The following is a 17,353-nucleotide window of genomic DNA, read 5'->3' on the forward strand; positions in this document are numbered from 1 at the left end:
CTGAATGCCAACTTTCCCAACGCCCAGTCAGTTCGGCAGGGGGCAGGGGTGATGCTCCACCACCAAGCACATACGGCACCAGTCAAATAGCTGATGTTTATTGAGTGTCCGCTACATGCCAGGCACCGTGCTTACCCTCATACCGTTCTCAAACAGCCCTGCAATGGGGATTCTGTTATTAACTCCATTAATAACAAAGGCACAGGGAACAAAGTGACTTTCCTAAGGTCATACCATTGAAATGGGGCTGAATCAAAGGTTAGAACCAGGCTCTGTGACTCTAGTCTGGATTTTTAATGCTGCCTCCATGTCAACAGCCTAAGTGGAAAAACAACTCATCTGCCCTTCACTTACTGGGCCCCTGTGCTAAGCTGGTCCCTGGGCCAGGCTCTGAGCCACCCTGACACGGGCTCTGCACTAAGGAGCTTGTCAGTGGGCGTGTCACTGCTGGGTAAAGGGGTTCTCAGCAGCCCTGGGGCAGCCTGGGACCGCCCCCTAGAGGCAGGCTGTGGAGTGTGGGCTCTGCATGGCTGGTTCCCACATGCTCCAGCTTGGCTGCTGGCAGGAAGAAGATCAAGCTCAGAGGGCTGGCCCTGGATCACAAGGTGACAGGTGACCGCTTCTACACCCACGTGACCCTTGTGGGCCAGCGGCTGAGTCAGAAGGCCCCCAGCCTGGAGGACGGGGCCGACGGCTTCATCTCATCCCAGGACCTTCGTGGCATCTCAGAAAACCCTCCTGAGAGTGAGTGTCTGGTCCAGGTGGCGGCCTTGGGGGATGGGGAGGGTGGGTCCCCATGCTTAGTGAGCATTCATGCCTCAGCACTCGTTCTCGTTCCTCTTCCCCTCTCACAATGCCCCATGATGTAGGTGGGGCATGCTTCCCATTTACAGAATGGGGGAAAATCAGAGCTCCGAGAACTCCGGGAAGTTCAGATTCAGGGTACTCTGCTGGAGTCCTGGAATGGGGGGGGGGCTTCCAGAAAGGGGCAGGGGCTCCAGGCCTGTGGGGCAGCTGGTTTCAGCAGGGCTCCCTGCAACCGCTGAACCTCTTGCATCAGATACTGCCAGCCAGGTGAGCAGCCTCTGGGCTGGGCTCTCCCACGCCTGGCTGGCTGGCTCCCCCTGCTGGCCACCAGAGGAGCCGCACCCGCTTTCTGCCTGGGCCACTTCCCAAGGTGTAAGCTTCCAGATTAGTGGAAGGAGCCTCCTTGGAGGCAGGAGATGGTGGGTTTGGGTCCCGCTCCCCGTTTATAGGCCGTGTGACTTGGGTAGATCACTTAACCCTGCTCTCGCTCTTCTCATCTCTTAAACTAGCACTAATAACACCAACCTCCCAGGGAAGTTAGTTGTGGGGATTGAATGAGGCCGTGGACGTTCAGGCTCCTTGTAAACTGCAGAATGCTGTGCTGTTATGAAGGTGTTAGTCCCACTGCTGGTCCTCCCACAGCCGAGTTATGGGCATGAGCTGAGTCTGGCCAACCTGTGGCTTCAAGCTGTGTGAGCTCAGGCAAGTCATTGAGCTCTGAGCCCAGTTTCCCATGTGTAAAATGTGGTAAAGATAGGGTTGTTGTACAATTTGATTAGATGGGATAATACACGTCAAGTGTGCAGCACGTGGTAAGTGCTTAATAAATAGTAGCTAGAGTTATTATTGCCACACAAGCATAGGGTATGCACCCAGAGGAGATCTGAAAATGTTGTTGAGACAGCTACAGAGCTGGGCAAGAACTTGGAGGCCAGTGAGTCTGAACCCTCGTTTTTGAAGAGACCAGTCCCTCTCCAAAGTCACATAGTTTCAGAGCCCCCACGAGAACTGCATCCGCTGGGTCCATCAGAGGGAATGGAAGAGCTGGGCCTCAGGGGCGGCCCCCGCTGTCTCCCCAGATTCTGTCCCCTTCCGCAAGAGCCTCTGCTCCCCCATTTTCCTGTGGAGCCTCCTCACCATGGGCATGACCCAGCTGCGGGTCATCTTCTACATGGCCGCCATGAACAAGATGCTGGAGTACCTCGTGACGGGAGGCCAGGAGCATGGTGAGGTGCTGCTGAGGGGCTGGGGGGCACAGGAGGGTCACCCTGGCTGATCTCCTCTCACCCTGGCTTCTCCCCTACTCCCAACAGAGACGGACATCCTGACACAAAGGGCAGAAGAGACAGGTAGGGGGATGAAAGCTGGGGCTCCAGCCCATACCCACCCCACCACTGCCCACTCCACAGGGAGCCTGGACCCAGCCTTGTCACCCTGGGCGTTTGGGGGATCTAAGAATCTGGAGTCAGAGGAAGGCTGTTCTGGCACTCCCTCTCCTCTGCCGGAAGTGGGGGGCAGTGCCCACGGGGCTGCTGGCATCCTTCATCCCAGCTGCTGACCCCACTTCTCTTCCCATCCTGCCCAGTTGGGTTTTACTCCTCCATCTTTGGTGCCATGCAGTTGTTGTGCCTTCTTACCTGCCCCTTCATCGGCTACATCATGGACTGGCGGATCAAGGACTGCGTGGACGCCCCCACGGAGGGCATTGCCCTCGGAGACGCCAGGTGACCTGCACAGGGATGGTGACAGCAAGTAGTCAGATGGTGCTTTTCGTTTTCTCCCTGCTTTCACATCCAGCATCTTATTTCATGCTCCTGAGAGCCCTGGGAGAGCAGGGGTACCTCCCCATTTTACAGATGAGGCAACTGAGGCTAAGAGAGGCCATGGCTTGCTTAATAATAAGTATAGCTGACCTTGAGTGCTGGCTGGGCACTAGGCGCCTTGCATTGTCTTATTTAGTCCTGCAACAGCTCTCTGAGGTAGGGACATTATCCTCATTTCACAGATGGAGGAAGCTGAGACACAGACAGGTTAAGTAACTTACCGAAGATCACACAGCTTTTAGTAGCAGGCTCCAGAACCTGTGTTAGAAAGGGGACACTCTAAAGCCTTCTTAAGGCTAGGAAGAGATAAAGTTGGTGTATTAGACATCTATTGCTGTGTAACAAATTACCCCAAAACTTGGCATCTTTAAACAACAAACATTTATTGTCTCATTTAGTTTCTGCGAGTCAGGAATCTGGGAATGACTTAGCTGGGTGGTTCTGGCTCAGAGTCTGACTGAGGCTGTTCGGGCTGGTATAGCAAAATACCACAGACTGGGTAGCTTATAAACAACAGAAATTTCTCGTGGTTCTGGGGCTGGAAGTCTGAGATCAGAGCGCCAGCATGGCTGAGTGAGGGCCTTCTTCTGGGTCACAGGCTCCTCAGTGTGCTCTCACCCGGCAGAACGAACTAGGAAGCTCTGTGGGGTCTCTTTTATAAAGGCCTAATCCCATGATGAGGGCTGTGCCCTCATGACCTAATCACCTCCCAAAGGCCCCACCTCCTAACACCGTCACATTGGGCATTAGGATTTCAACATAGGAATTTTGGGGGGACAAGCATTCAGACCACAGTGGAGTCTCTCATAAGGTTGTAGTCAGGCTGTTGGCCAGGGCTGCAGTCATCTGAAGTAATGATTGGGGTCAGAGAGTCTGCTCCTAACTCACTCGTGTGGTTGTTGGCAGGAGGTTGGGTTCCTCCCCAGCCTGGGCCTCTCCACAGGGCTGCTCACAACATGGTGGCTGGCTTCCCCCAGAGCGAGAGATGGAAGGGAGGGAGACCAAAACAGAAGCTGTAGTGTCTTTCATAACGTCATCTCAGAAGTGACGTACTATTACTTCTGTCATGTTCTGTTGGTGGCGGCCATCTTGTTGGCTGGAGACCACCGTTGGGTCTTGAACCGAGGTCTTCTGACTGCTTGTGCTTTTTGTGTGTGTGTGTGTGTGTGAGGAAGATTAGCCCTGAGCTAGCATCTGTTGCCAATCCTCCTCTTTTTTCTGAGGAAGACCGGCCCTGGGCTAACATCCGTGCCCATCTTCCTCTACTTTATACGCGGGACTCCTGCCATAGCGTGGCTTGATACGTGGTGCATAGGTCCAGGCCCGGGATCCGAACCTGCGAACCCCAGGCTGCCGAAGTGGAACATGCGAACTTAACCGCTACGCCACGGGGCCAGCCCCTGCTTGTGCTTTTTTTGTGTTAATCCACATAGTCCCATTTGCCCTGAGAGGCTAGGAAAGGGAGACTAGGAGAGAAGGCACTGAAGGAACATTCCAGTGGCTTCCCTCCCTGCCAGTGGTGCCCGGCCCTGGCACCCAGCCTTCCTCTTCTACCCTCTGCTCCTGATGGGCAGGGTCCATTAGCCAAGGGCCCTTCTGTCTAGGACTGATGGGCACCCTGCCCTCATCCCAGCCTACTGACCTCTCCCCTGGGCCAGCCTCAGAGCCCTTGATCATGCTAGGGAGAGGGGCCGGCTGGGCAGTTAGGGGCCAAGCTGCTGTCCCCAGAATGGCATTTACATTTGTCCAGGCTGGTGGGCAGAGACAGCTTTCCTAGGGCTTCTTTTTTTTTTCCCTCCCCAAAGCCCCAGTACATGGTCGTATATCCTAGTTGTAGGTCCTTCTAGTTCTTCTGTGTGGGACACCACCTCACCATGGCTGGATGAGCGGTGACTAGGTCTGCGCCCAGGATCTGAACCAGTGAACCCCGGGCCGCCAAAGCGGAACGCGTGAACTTAACCACTACGCCGCCGCCACTGGGCCGGCCACTCTCCTGGGGCTTCTGATGAGAGACGGTGTGAGAGCTCCCCGTGCTCCACCTTCCTTCCCATCATTGATTCTCAGACTTCAGTCTGCATGTGAAATACCTGGGATCTTTGTCAAAATGTGGTTTCCTGGGCCCCCCTCCCAAGATTCTGACGTCTGAGGCGAGGCCCGGAATCTGCATTTTTTTTTTTTTTTTGTGAGGAAGATCAGCTCTGAGCTAACATCCGTGCCAATCCTCCTCTTTTTGCTGAGGAAGATTGGCCCTGGGCTAACATCTGTGCCCATCTTTCTGCACTTTATACGGGACTCCGCCACAGCATGGCCTGACAAACGGTGCCTCGGTGTGCACCCGGGATCCAAACCCGGGCCGCCAACAGCAGAGCGCACGCGCTTAACTGCTAAGCCACGAGGTCGGCCCCCAGAATCTGCATTTTTCAGAAAGACCCCAGGCGATGCTGGTGTAGTTGGTGGGGGAGCCACACTTTGAGAAACATAGGGCTGGAGAAACAGTTTTTTCCCTTTTTTGCTACCCTGATGGCAGAGGCACAGCAGAAGGGAGAGGGGCTGGGCTGAGAACCAGGGAGCTGCCGGGGAGGTAGAGGCAGCATCCAGTGACGGCCTGTTCTCCTCAGGGATGGGGTTGCCACCAAGTCCGTCAGACCGCGCTACCGCAAGATCCAGAAGCTCACCAACGCCATCAACGCCTTCACCCTGACGAACTTTCTGCTTGTGGGTTTTGGCATTACCTGCCTCATCAACAGTTTACACCTCCAGGTACCCACTTCCATCCTCCCGCTCTCCCTGCCTCCTGGGACCCCTCCAAAGGGCTGGTTCATCTGACGCCCGCCTTCCAGGAAGCGTCTCATCCCCTGGGTCTGACTGTCTTCTGGGTTCTCCAGGAAGTGTTTCCAGTAGGTTGGGTTGGCGAAGGGTTAGGAATGTGTAGACGGCTCCGAGAGGTTGCGTTTCCCTCTTCACCTTACCCGTCCTTCCTCTTGCCTCCACACCCACTTTTTTTTTTTTTAAATTTATTTATTTATTTTCCCCCCAAAGCCCCAGTAGATAGTTGTATGTCATAGCTGCACATCCTTCTAGTTGCTGTATGTGGGACGCAGCCTCAGCATGGCTGGAGAAGCAGTGTGTCGGTGCGCACCCAGGATCCGAACCCGGGCCGCCAGCAGCGGAGCATGCACACTTAACCGCTAAGCCACGGGGCCAGCCTACACCCACTTGTTTTATTTATTTATTTTTTTTGATGTCCTAACGGTTTATAACATTGTGAACTTTTAGTTGTACATTATGTTTGTTGGTCATCATATAAATGCGTCTCTTCACCCCTTGTGCCCACCCCCTAACCCCCTTCCTCCTGCTAACCAAACTGTTCTCTTTGTCTGTGTGTTAATCTCCCACATATGAGTGAAATCACATGGTGTTTGTCTTTCTCTGTCTGGCTTATTTCGCTTAACATAGTACCCTCCAGCTCCATCTATGGTGTTGCAAATGGGATGATTTTGTCGTTTTAATGGCTGAGTAGTATTCCATTGTATATATATACCACATCTTCTTTATCCAATCATCAGTCGAGGGACGCTTAGGGTGCTTCCACTTCTTGGCTATGGTGACTAATGCTGCGATGAACATAGGGGTGCATAAGCCTCTTTGGATTGTTGATTTCAGGTTCTTTGGATAGATACCCAGTAGTGGGATAGCTGGATCTTAAGGTATTTCTATTTTTAATTTTTTGAGGAATCGCCATACTGTTTTCCGTAGAGGCTGCACCAGTTTGCATTCCCACCAGCAGTGAATGAGGGTTCCCTTTTCTCCACAGCCTCTCCAACATTTGTTATTTTTTGTCTCGGTGGTTATAGCCATTCTAAGAGGTGTAAGGTGATATCTTAGTGTAGTTTTGATTTGCACTTCCCTGATGATTAGTGATGTTGAACATCTTTTCATGTGCCTATTGGCCATCTGTATATCTTCCTTGGAAAAATGTCTGTTCATATCCTCTGCCCAATTTTTGATTGGGTTGTTTGTTCTTTTGTTGTTCAGTTGTCCACACCTGCTCTTAACCTCTCCCCTCTCTCTTTTTGGTTTCAGTTTGTGACCTTTGTCCTGCACACCATGGTTCGAGGTTTCTTCCACTCGGCCTGTGGAAGCCTCTACGCTGCAGTGTGAGTCAGCCTGGGCTGAACTGCCTTCCTGAGCTTTCCCCCATAACCAGAGAATCCCAGAGCAGAGTAGAAAGGGCCCCAGACACCCCTTAAGGCACCCCTCCCTGGAATGCTGACATCTCAGGGTTGCTGGGGATCTTGGAGGCTGTCTGGTCCATGGCCCTCTCTGAGCTCCTCCAGCAACGGGGAGCTCACTTCCTCAGGGGCAGCCTACCCCACTCGAGACGACTCCACCGTCCGAAAGTGTTCCCTTCGAGGAAGCTGAAATACTTGGTTCGATGACACTTTGGTTCTATGTCTCCTCTCTGGAATGGTCCCCAAAGTGGCCTCTCTCCCCATGTCAGCCTGTAGAGATTTGCAGAATGCAGTCATGTATGTCTTATAACTTTCCTGCTTCATGTTGAACAGCCCCCAGTTCCCTTTCCCCCTTCTCTTCCTTTTTTTTTTTTTTCTGTGAGGAAGATCAGCCCTGAGCTAACATCCGATGCCAATCCTCCTTTTTTTTGCTGAGGAAGATTGGCCCTGGGCTAACGTCCGTGCCCATCTTCCTCTACTTATATGGGACGCTGCCACAGCATGGCTTCACAAGCAGTGCTGTGGTACGCGCCCAGGGTCCAAACCTGTTACCCCGGGCCGCCAAAGCAGAGCGCGCACACTTAACTGCTGCACCACTGGGTGGCCCCTCTCTTTTTCTTCTGATTTCCACTGCTGTGCTGCTGAGTGACTCTCCCTTGTGTGTGCGATGAAGTAATATGGGACATCACAGTAGTGGTGACAAAATCGTTACTGAGTGCTTACTCCATGGCAGGCACAGTGGGGGGTGCTAGTCAAGCACCCCCTCATTTAAACCTCAGAGGGCAGCTCCCTTGCCTTCACTGCTCAAGCCAGAACCTTGGAGCCACCCTTGATTCTTCTGTTCGTCGCACTCCACACCCAATCCATCACAACCCTGCTGGCTCCACATTCCACGTGCCTCAAATCCACCCCTTCTCATCATCTCTGCCTCTGCCATCCTATCCTGGATAGACAGCTCCCTGCATCTGCCTTTGCGCTCCCTCAGGCTCCTTTTAACACAGGAACAGGAGACACGTGTTAGGACATAAGTCTCATGTCACTCCATGGCTGCCCATCTTGTCTCACTCAGAGAAAAAGCCAGAGGCTTTATCATGGCTTAAAAGATCTGGCCTCTGGAACTTCTCTGCCTTCTTCCTTCCTCTTCCCCTCCCCACCCCTGCTCCCTCCCCTCTGCCACTGGGGCCGCTTCATGCCTCAGAAACCTCAAACCCTACTCAAGGCCTTTGCACTTGCTGTTACCTCTTTCTAGAACATTCTTCCTCCAGATGTCCACAATGCTCACAGCTGTCTCACCTTCTCCAGGTCTTTACCCAGCTGTCTTCAGTGAGGCCTCCCCTGGCCATCCTATCTACAGGTGCAAGCCCCTTGACACCCCTACTCCCTTTCTCTGCTATACTTCTCTTCTTAGCTCTTATCACTGTCTCACACATTTTGCATTTATTTCGTTTATTGTGTGACTGCCACCCGCCCACCAGAATGCCGCCTCCACGAGGGCAGGCATCTCTGTCTGGTTCATTGCTGAATCTCCATGCACCTAGAATGGTACTTGACACATAGTAGGAGCTCAATAAATATTTGTTAAAAGAATAAATGAACAGTCCAGTGAGGCTAGTGCTATTCTTGTTTTTAGTGGAAGAAGTGAGGCTCAGCGAGGTTGAGTTACTTGCTGTTATCACACAGACAGTAGGTGTTAGAAGCCAGTTTGGTGCCCCTGAAGTCACAGCATACACCTTGAAGGCCAGGGACTGAAGAGCACCTACATAGAGCCTGAACTCTTTTTTTTTTTTTTTTTTTTTGCTGAGGAAGATTGGCCCTGGGCTAACATCCATGCCGATCTTCCTCTACTTCATATGTGAGATGCCTGCCACAGCATGGCTTGATGAGTGGTGCCTAGGTCCACCCCCAGGATCCAAACCTGAAGCGGAGCGTGCGCATTTAACCACTACGCCACCGGGCCGGCCCAAGCCTGAACTCTTAAGCTCTGCCATGCCTGGCTAACACAGAGCAGTGTCCAGGGGAGGGAGCAGGAGAGGGCCACACGCCCCTCATGCTTGGCCCCTCTTCCTTGACAGGTTCCCGTCCAACCACTTTGGGACGCTGACAGGCCTGCAGTCGCTCATCAGTGCTGTGTTTGCTCTGCTGCAGCAGCCGCTCTTCATGATCACGGTGGGACCCTTGAAAGGAGAGCCCTTCTGGGTGAGAACTCGGGGTGACCTGGGGTGAGCAGGAGCCCTTTTCATGGGTGCAGCTGAGGAGTTGGGGATGGGGGGGCTTATATGATAGAATCCCTCCCTCTTCTCATCTCAGACAGGAGGCGCCTTGGGGGTCTCTATTCTGGGGGTTCCCAAGCTGGCTGCCCATCAGAACCCCTCACGGAGTGTTAAAAATACAGATTCTCCAGGCTGCTGAATTGGCGTCTCTTGGCCTGGGCCCAGGAGTCTGTTTTTAATAAGCTCCCAGGTGATTTGTGAAGTGGCCCAGCCCTGATCCAATCCAGTTCTGCTCAAAGCACGGATTCTCTCTCCAGCAGCCCTGAAATGCGCTTCCTCCAAACCCTGTTAGCTCAAACGCCCTCAGTGACGGGGCGCCACCCCTGCACGAGGCAGCAGCCATTGGTATCGTTAGAGGGGCTTTTCCTTACACTGAACCAACATCTGCCCCCATAAAGCTGATCTCTCTGCCCCATGGGGCCACCCACTCCGGTAAACCTTCCGCCTGCATGAACGATGATGAAATGACAGCTCCCATTTTCTGAGCGCTCACTAGGTACTAAGCACTCTGGGTACATCTTTCACTTCATCTTTGCATGATAGCCCAGAGAAGGAGGCACTTAGAGTGGAGATGACTGGCCCAGAGCTGCACAGCGAGTAATGCAGAGCAGAATGGGAGCCGAGTCCAAGCCCACGTGAGGGCCACTGTGCTGGGCCTCGCAAGCCTTCTGTCCTCTTGGCTGCACGCCCTAGCTCCTTTAACTGCCTGAGAGCATCTCCTCCCCACCCTGGATGGGATCTCATTGTCAGCGTCCTCAAAGGTCAAGGTTCCCAGCCCCGAAGGTCCCATTTCAGGAGCAGCTTGACGAGCCCAGACTCTCTCAGGGTGTCGCCTTCCGCGTATCTACCCAGGGGCTGCCACATCGTGCGGGCACGGGTGTTACAATCTGCCGAACATTACATGAGAACCTGGTGGGACAGTGCTTGAACTCAATAAGTGCTAGCTATAGTCATCATTCTGGCCCAGGCCCTGGAGCAAAAACGGTGCCTTCTCCTCCCTGTGGGCGGCTAAGGAGGGTCCCTGAGGGTGATGAGGGCTAACGGGTACCTACGTGACTCTTCCTCTCTCTCTCCTTGCCCTAAAGGTGAACCTGAGCCTCCTGCTGTTCTCACTCCTGGGATTCCTGCTACCTTCCTACCTCTTCTACTACCGTGCCCGGCTTCAGAGGGAGTATGCCACCCACTGGGAGAACCCGCTGAAGGTGCTTGGCAGCCCCGAGGCAACTGCCTAGACCTCTGAGGCCAAGGGACGTGGATGACAGACAGCCAAGACCTGAGCGACCAAAGAGAATGCCTCACTTGGCTTTTCTACCTGTAACAGATGCACAGAGCCAGCGGCCGTGGATTTATAAATACCGAGAGAAGTTCTATTTTTGTAGGGACTTGCTAAAAGGAAAAAAAAAATCCTAAAAAAAATCCCCCAAAGCAACGCTCCATTGATTGAAGACAGTCCCTGTGCTAAAAGGATGGGGTCTTCTTCCTCCTCGGACTGGATGCAGGGTGCAAGGCTTCCCTTTCTCTGGGCCTTTGTCCTAGGGGCCTGCCTCCTTCTGCCTCCTGGGGGCTTCTGGGATCAGCAAACCAGCTACCCCCAAGGTCTCAGCTGTGCAATGCCCAGAGTGTGCATGCGTGTGTGTGTGCATGTGTGTGTATGAAACAATCTTCCCCTCATAGGAAAGGGGCCTGAGGTGCTGGCTGTGTCCTGGATGGGGTGGGAGGTAAGCCTCTTCTAGGATCTGGAGGGCGGGTTCCCTCCCTGATGCTGCTTCTTGTAGGTCTTAGAGGAAATAAAAAGGGAAGTGAGAGATTGGCTGGTGTGTGCCTGTGTCTTCAGGGGGTTGTCTTCCCACAGCCCGGTCCCTCTTCCTCACCTGGGCTCGGCTGGGCATTAAGTAGGACTCCTAAAGTGCCAGCCTGTCCACCTCTGGCTGTCTGGCTCACCTCCCTGTTCTCAACCATGTCCTGCCCTTAGTGTCTGGAGGGAGTCCAGAGTCTTCCCTCTGCTCCTGCCCCCCACTTCCCAGGGTTTGGGGTCCTGGGAGGCTGGCCTTTTCTCCATAGGGGGGTTCAGCACAGGATGCTCTAGAAAGAATGCTCAGGGCTGACTCTCAAACTTTCCTGCCAAACCAGCCCTGGGGATTTGCTGAAAGTAACACTTTTTTATAGTCTGTTTTATCTTAAAACTTCATGCAAATTTTGAGCTTCACTTCATGCTATATTTATATTTACTTTTAGCATTAAAATGAAGCTTTAAAATTACCTCTATCAAGGGAAGACATCTTTGAGGACTAGGGACCTTCCAGGAAGATACACATTATTTATCCCAGTCCTACACCTGTTTGTGTCCCTGGGACATAAGCCTTCGAGGCTTATGGAGGGATGGGGCAGGGAGGGGGGATTAACATTTGTTAAGGATCTGCCGGTGCTACACAGGTATCTCATTTCATCCTAACTGTAGCCCAAAAGGTTGGTATCGGCATGGTATTTTGTAGATTGAGGAAAGCCCAGAGAGGTTAAGACACCAGACCAAGGGCACACAGCTGGTGGTCGCGGAGCTGAGCTTGGAACCTGGGCAGTGACTGCTGAGTCCTAACCATAGGCCTGCCAAGGCAATCGGGCGGAAGGGAGGTCCCAAGCTTCTCAGTCCAGCTCTCAGCTGCCCTCTCAGGGCTGAGAATGACCTCAAAGGCCTTATCCAACTCCCCCCCAAAAACCTTGAAGAACCCCCAAATGTTAGCGCTGGAAGACGATATTACAGATAAGCCCTCCCTTTGTCTTAAACTCTCCTTAGAAGTTAATGAAACAGACTGACTCACCCATTTTACACTTGAGAAAACATGTCCAGAGGGGTCGGGAGACTTGGCCAAGTCACACAGCAGATCCCTGGCTGCTCTGAGCCCAGACTCTCGGCTTCCAACACAGCGCCCTTTTGCAAAATACAAAATCAGAATTGGACAGCACCAACCAACCGGTTGGGTGGATTCCCAGAGGGCCTGCCCGAGTCGCACTGCACTCTCTGTCCCGGACCTAGACTTTCCGAACATTCTGTTGGAGGTTGATCGTGAGCGATGGACGGGAGTGGGATCCCTCCAGATTCGAGGTGAGGGCGGGTGGAGGCAGCCAGGCGTGTGCGCTTGGTACTCGGTGTGCCCAGCAGGCGGCGCTGCGTGGCTGCGGCTGGGACCGGGTGGGAGGGGGTCGCGAGCCAGAAAGGGGACCCTCAAACCCCCTTCACACACACCCTCGACCCACTAGTTGGCCCTTCCCGGCTCTCGACCTCCAGACCCCTACCCTGGCTTGCTCTGCCCTCCTTTGAGATCTCCCCACGCCTTCCCGACCCCCACCCTTTCAAGCGTGATCTCCAGCCCCACCGACCCTCGCGACGGAAGGCGGGGGCCTCCACGCGAGCCACTGCCCAGCGGGGGCTTGGGACCCGGTGGGAGATGCAGGCAGAAGTCTTGGCCTCCTGGAGGAGGGGTGTCTTCTCACTCCCCCCCAACTCCCGGGGTGGGGAGCCTGCGGAGGGGGCTGGGCAGGGGCGGAAGCGAGCTAGAGCCGTGTTTGTCGCGGCGCTGCCGAGCGGAACAGATGGCTGGGGAGGGGAGAGGGTACGTGGCGGGGAGGAGGAGGGGTGCGGGGGCCGGAGGATGAGGAACGAGGAATTTCGACGCCCCGAGTCTCCCAGGAGAAGCCCCCCTCCCCATCTCTTCCCAGACACAGGGGCGGGCAAGCGCCTGCCTTTTTCCCGGGGAGCCCTGGCCTGTGGCCCGCGGCAGCCCCCGCTGCGCGTCTCCGCCCCAGGGTGCGCCCCTCACCCCGCGGCCCCCCGGCGAGTCCGGGTGGGGGGGTCAAGGCCGCAGGGAGCGGCCCGGGTCGCAAGGGTTAACGGGGACGCACTCGGAGGGGCGAGGGGGCGGCGGGAACCGGGCTTCCAAGCTGGGAGCGAGTTCAGGGATCGTAAATAGCTGAGGGAAAACGTGTTAATTGGAACTTGATGCAGATGAGCTGGGACCTGGGGGTTGGGGGTAGAGGGAGGAAGGTCAGACGTGTGCTGGACCCGAGCCGACTTCCGAGCAGAGAGGTGGAGGGCTCTGGCCGGGGCACCGATAGGTGTGTACCCATTGTTTGTGTGAGTTGAACCCCCCGGGGAGAAGGGGCGCTGGTCCTTGGGGATGAGAGGTTTCCCCCCTGACCCTCCGCCCCAGAATCGGGGTGTGGGACTCTTCCAGGGTCTCCACATCCCGGGACCAGAAGTTCAGGGTCTCAGATCGCCACGAGGAGGGTGGGGGGCACCTTGTGTCTGTTTCCGCTTGTGGAAACAGACATTGGGAGTCACCTTCGCTGTGTCCCCCCACCCCCCATCCGTCGTGATGTCCTCTCGCTCTGCCTCCTCCATCCTTTATTCCCCATCCCTGGCATCACCCCCTCCCCACAGGAGTATTGTCTGCAACTTCTGCCAAGTGAGCATGGGGGAGGGGGGTAATTTTTCTCCCCTTGCTTTCTCCTGTCTGTCTGCCCCCCAGGGACCACCCCACCTTTGAGCTGCTTTTCAATCTTTAGGGTGCTTCATAACCCTCCCCCACTTGTTAAAATGCAGATGCCGAGGCTCCCTTAGAGATCTGAGTCAGCAGGTCCGAGGGGCTCAGGAATCTGCATTTAGCAGCTTCCCACCTAAATCAGATGCAAAAGACCTTCATTTTTAGAAACACTGTGCAGGGAATTGGTGGGCTGGCAAGACTGGGCAAGCTTCCTTCAACAGTCCTCACTCCCAACCCTTCCTCCATGCTCCTGACCTCTCTTCTCAGCATGGTTGTCTCTGCTTCAGGGTGTGGAGAAGGTGCCAGGAAGGAAGGGAGGGAGGGAGGGAGGAAGGAGAAAGAGAGATAAGAAAGAGTGAATCTGCACTTAGCTCTTCTCCCTCTGTGCAGGGTCTTGCCCTTCCTCTCTGCTCCCTGCTTCCCTCCCCTCTGCCTCACCTGCTCTATCTTGCTCTCGTACTCCACCAGCCTTGCCTCACCTTCTTGCTTCCCTTCCCCCTCATCTGAAGTTTCTAGCAAGGCCAGAGGATCTTAGAGTGGGCGGTCTTGATTTTAGGGGGGAATGGCAGAGCCAACCAAACACCCCACCTCCAAAAGAAAGAGACAGAGGCACCTCTGGGGTTGGAAGAAAACGGGAGGAGGGAGGCAGGCCTTGAGGAAAGATAATAATAACAGCAAACATATAGGTCACCTTTCCAGGGGCTATTGCACTTACTCCCCAAAACAACTCGATAAAGACAGGCGCTGTTGCCCCCAGGTTATAAACGAAAACAAAAAAAACTGATGTTCAGAGAGGTTAAGTAACTTGTCCAAGGTCACACAGTAAGTGGGAGAATAACTAGGTCATTCACCGTTCTACTTTCCCCAAATCACTTCTCCAGAGGCTGCTGGGGAGCTGTCCCAGGCCTGCCCCCCTTGCCCCACCCCCAGGAGCAATGGGAATGGGGAAGGGCATCATGTACATAGTGGAAAGGAGATGCTCAAGTTTCGGAACATCTGACAGGTCTGGCTGGAAGCGTTAAAAATTCATGTAGAAACCTGACCCCAGCTGGACCTTGGGCCTGCCACCTGGACCATCCATGGCCTTGTGGCCTCTCAGAGCCTGGTGGGCCCATTTCCTTTTGGCAGTGTCCTGGGGAGCCCCATGTCTTTGTGTTTCATAGAAAAGGGGTTCTCTCACGGATCAGGGAGCTAAAGTCAGGAGCCAGCAGCTCAGAAAGCAGGGCCCTCCCCCCACTCTGAGTGTAAGAACCTTAGAGGCTTAAGGGCTTATAAACCTTGTCATCTGTCATGTCCTTCTATTCCTCTCCCCAGGCAGATAGATGCTCACTCTCAGTTTAGGATGACTGAAGCCTGGCTGTGATTCCCCAGGTGGCCAGTTGGGGGCAGCCATCTGCTTGGAGGGAGCCTGAGCCTGAGCCTCTACACACAGCTTTGAAGGACCGAAAAAGAACCCCCATTGATAAGGTCTGAGAGATGCGCTTTGGGCCTTGGGGAAGGGCTCTGTCATCTGAGGAGAGGGGGAGGGCTTTTCTAGTTTGAGGAACTTCAGGGAGAGTTCAAAGTAGGTTTGTGGGTTTCAAGTGCGCGATAACTGATGGCCAGCGTGATACAAACATTCTAGCTGGAGTGAAGATTTAGGATGAGGCCGTGAGAGAAAAAGCTAGAAAGGCCATTGGTACCAGACTCTGAAGGATCTTTGATGCTTTTCTAAGATGTTTTATCTTTAACGTGTAGGCACTAGGGAGCCATTGTAGGTTCCTGAGTGACATGATGACATAACGCAAATTTTGGTCAGGTGAATCTGGCCACCGTGGGCAGGCTGGGTGGGAGGGAGAGAGAGATTGAATGTAGGAAAACCAGCGAGGAGGTTATTGCTATTTTCCTTTATATTCTAGGCATGAGGTAATGAGGAGATGGATCAGGGAGACGGTAGGGGGAATGGAAAGAAAGAGATGGATTGGGACCCTAGGGGAAGTGGGTAAGTGAGCAGATATAGATTAGAGAAAGGGAGGAGTTAACTATAACTAGGCTGGATGTCTGGCAGACAAGAGAATGCAGAATGTGGGCACTCATAAAATGCAGGAAGTGAATGAGTTTTGTTTCTTTTAGAGATGGGGAGTCTTGGACAAGTCCCTTCCCCGCTCTGGGCCTCAGTTTCCCCATCAGAGCAATGGTGGTGGTTGGACTGGATTGCCTTAGAACCTCCCTCCTATTTCAGGGTATGCAGCTCAAGGCTGTAAATCTGAGTCGTTTGGAGATGCTGGGGGTCCGTGCGTGTGAGATCTCTGGAGGTGGTCTCTGTGCGGGGTCCTGTTTGAGTGGCCATGCCTGCATATCCATATTTGGGGTGCCTCTGCCTGTTTGCGGGACCCGTGGGTGTTGGCGTGCCTGCACGTGCTCTGTAGCTCCGCTCTGTGTGAGTGTGTGCGAGAGAGCGTGTGAGCGTGGGTGTGCACGTGATGGGCGTCCGTGGGTCTGTCTGGGCTTGTGGGGGCGGGGGTGGTGGGAAGCAGCTTTGCTGTAGCTTCTTCCTGAGGCTCACACACTCCCCTTGCTTTCACTGTTCTGAAATAGCATCTGGACCGAAGGCCCATGAATATTTCACAACGATAATTCTGTGACCTGGACAGCATGCTTCTGATTTACCAGCATCCTCCCTCCCCTACCCAGGCCCCAGCAGTCTCTCCTCCAGCAGAGCTCTTGCCTGGCTGGTCCCTTAGTCCTACTCATTAGCCTCCTCAAAGCCAGCCTGGCACAGGCCCCTGGGAGACCCCAGACTCAGCTCCCCAGGTTCCTAACTAGCTAGCTGCTCTCACTATCCACTGCCCCTCCCACCAAAGTCCACCTGCCTCAGGCCTTCAGTGTCGACTCCTTCCAGTCTCTGCCTCCTCTTCTTGCCATCCTTCTGATTTGCCTGGCTAGAGTCACAAAATCTCAGCATCCCTCCTGCTTGAGCCTGGCATCCGGGTCTCCTCTGTCTTTCCATTTCCACATCCCAAGTTAGATTCTTAATCCTAAATTTAAACCATCAGCTTCTCCCCAATTGCTTCTGTCTGATGAGCTTCACCCCCAACCCCCATCCCAAGTCCTTAGCCCAGCTCTTTCCTTTCCCCAGCCTCTCCTCCACACACCAGAAAGATGAAGCTTCTGATCATACCTCAAACCAGAAAGGCGCCCCAACTTGGGATTCTTGTCCCTCTGATCACCCTAGCCCCACTGGTCTCTCCTCTAACCTACTTGGAGAACTGCTTCTCTGACCTGGTCCATCCCTGATGACTTCTACCTCGCAGGAGCCAAGGGAAAGAGACTGTTTGTCTACAGGGTTGCTGTGTACAGCTGTGCAGGCTGTACACTGCACGAGGGCACTCACCCGAGGGGGCAAGTGTGAGCTGAAACCCAGCCTTAGGCTCTGCTTCTAAGGTGTTTACTCTGGCATGAGGCTGGGTTTCCCTGAGGAGGAGGTGCCTTTTTCAGATTTGCCCAAAGCCATGTTTGTGCTGGCTGTGACATGGATGTCTATGTTACTCCCTCTTTAAGGGGAAGGTGGGAACTGCTCTTTTTTCCTGGGAGGGAGCCATTAGCCAGACTGGAGACCTTCCCCAGGCTTAGCTCCTGAGGTGCCAGACAACTCAGGGTGGGCTTTGGCTGCTTCTTCTGGACAAATGAGGAGGTGAGGTGCC

General features: G+C 54.1%; 2 protein-coding genes across 4 annotated transcripts in view; both read left to right on the top strand.

Annotated features, from left to right (window-relative positions):
• The window catches only part of SLC43A1 (solute carrier family 43 member 1), a 32,585-nt gene extending 21,648 nt beyond the window's left edge, over nucleotides 1-10,937 (top strand). For all 3 annotated transcript variants that reach the window (XM_058526849.1, XM_058526847.1, XM_058526848.1), the window contains 8 exons: nucleotides 566-744; nucleotides 1,887-2,033; nucleotides 2,121-2,156; nucleotides 2,393-2,531; nucleotides 5,249-5,390; nucleotides 6,714-6,787; nucleotides 8,935-9,058; nucleotides 10,218-10,937. In XM_058526849.1, the coding sequence (XP_058382832.1) occupies nucleotides 566-744; nucleotides 1,887-2,033; nucleotides 2,121-2,156; nucleotides 2,393-2,531; nucleotides 5,249-5,390; nucleotides 6,714-6,787; nucleotides 8,935-9,058; nucleotides 10,218-10,364 (988 nt within the window). In that variant the 3' untranslated portion in view covers nucleotides 10,365-10,937. The remainder of the gene's footprint in view (nucleotides 1-565; nucleotides 745-1,886; nucleotides 2,034-2,120; nucleotides 2,157-2,392; nucleotides 2,532-5,248; nucleotides 5,391-6,713; nucleotides 6,788-8,934; nucleotides 9,059-10,217) is intronic.
• SSRP1 (structure specific recognition protein 1) overlaps nucleotides 1-17,353 on the top strand; it is a 205,995-nt gene that overhangs the window by 4,788 nt on the left and 183,854 nt on the right. The gene's annotated exons all lie outside the window — the stretch shown is intronic.

This window comes from Diceros bicornis, chromosome 31 (genome assembly GCF_020826845.1).
Source record: "Diceros bicornis minor isolate mBicDic1 chromosome 31, mDicBic1.mat.cur, whole genome shotgun sequence".
NCBI lineage: Eukaryota > Metazoa > Chordata > Mammalia > Perissodactyla > Rhinocerotidae > Diceros > Diceros bicornis.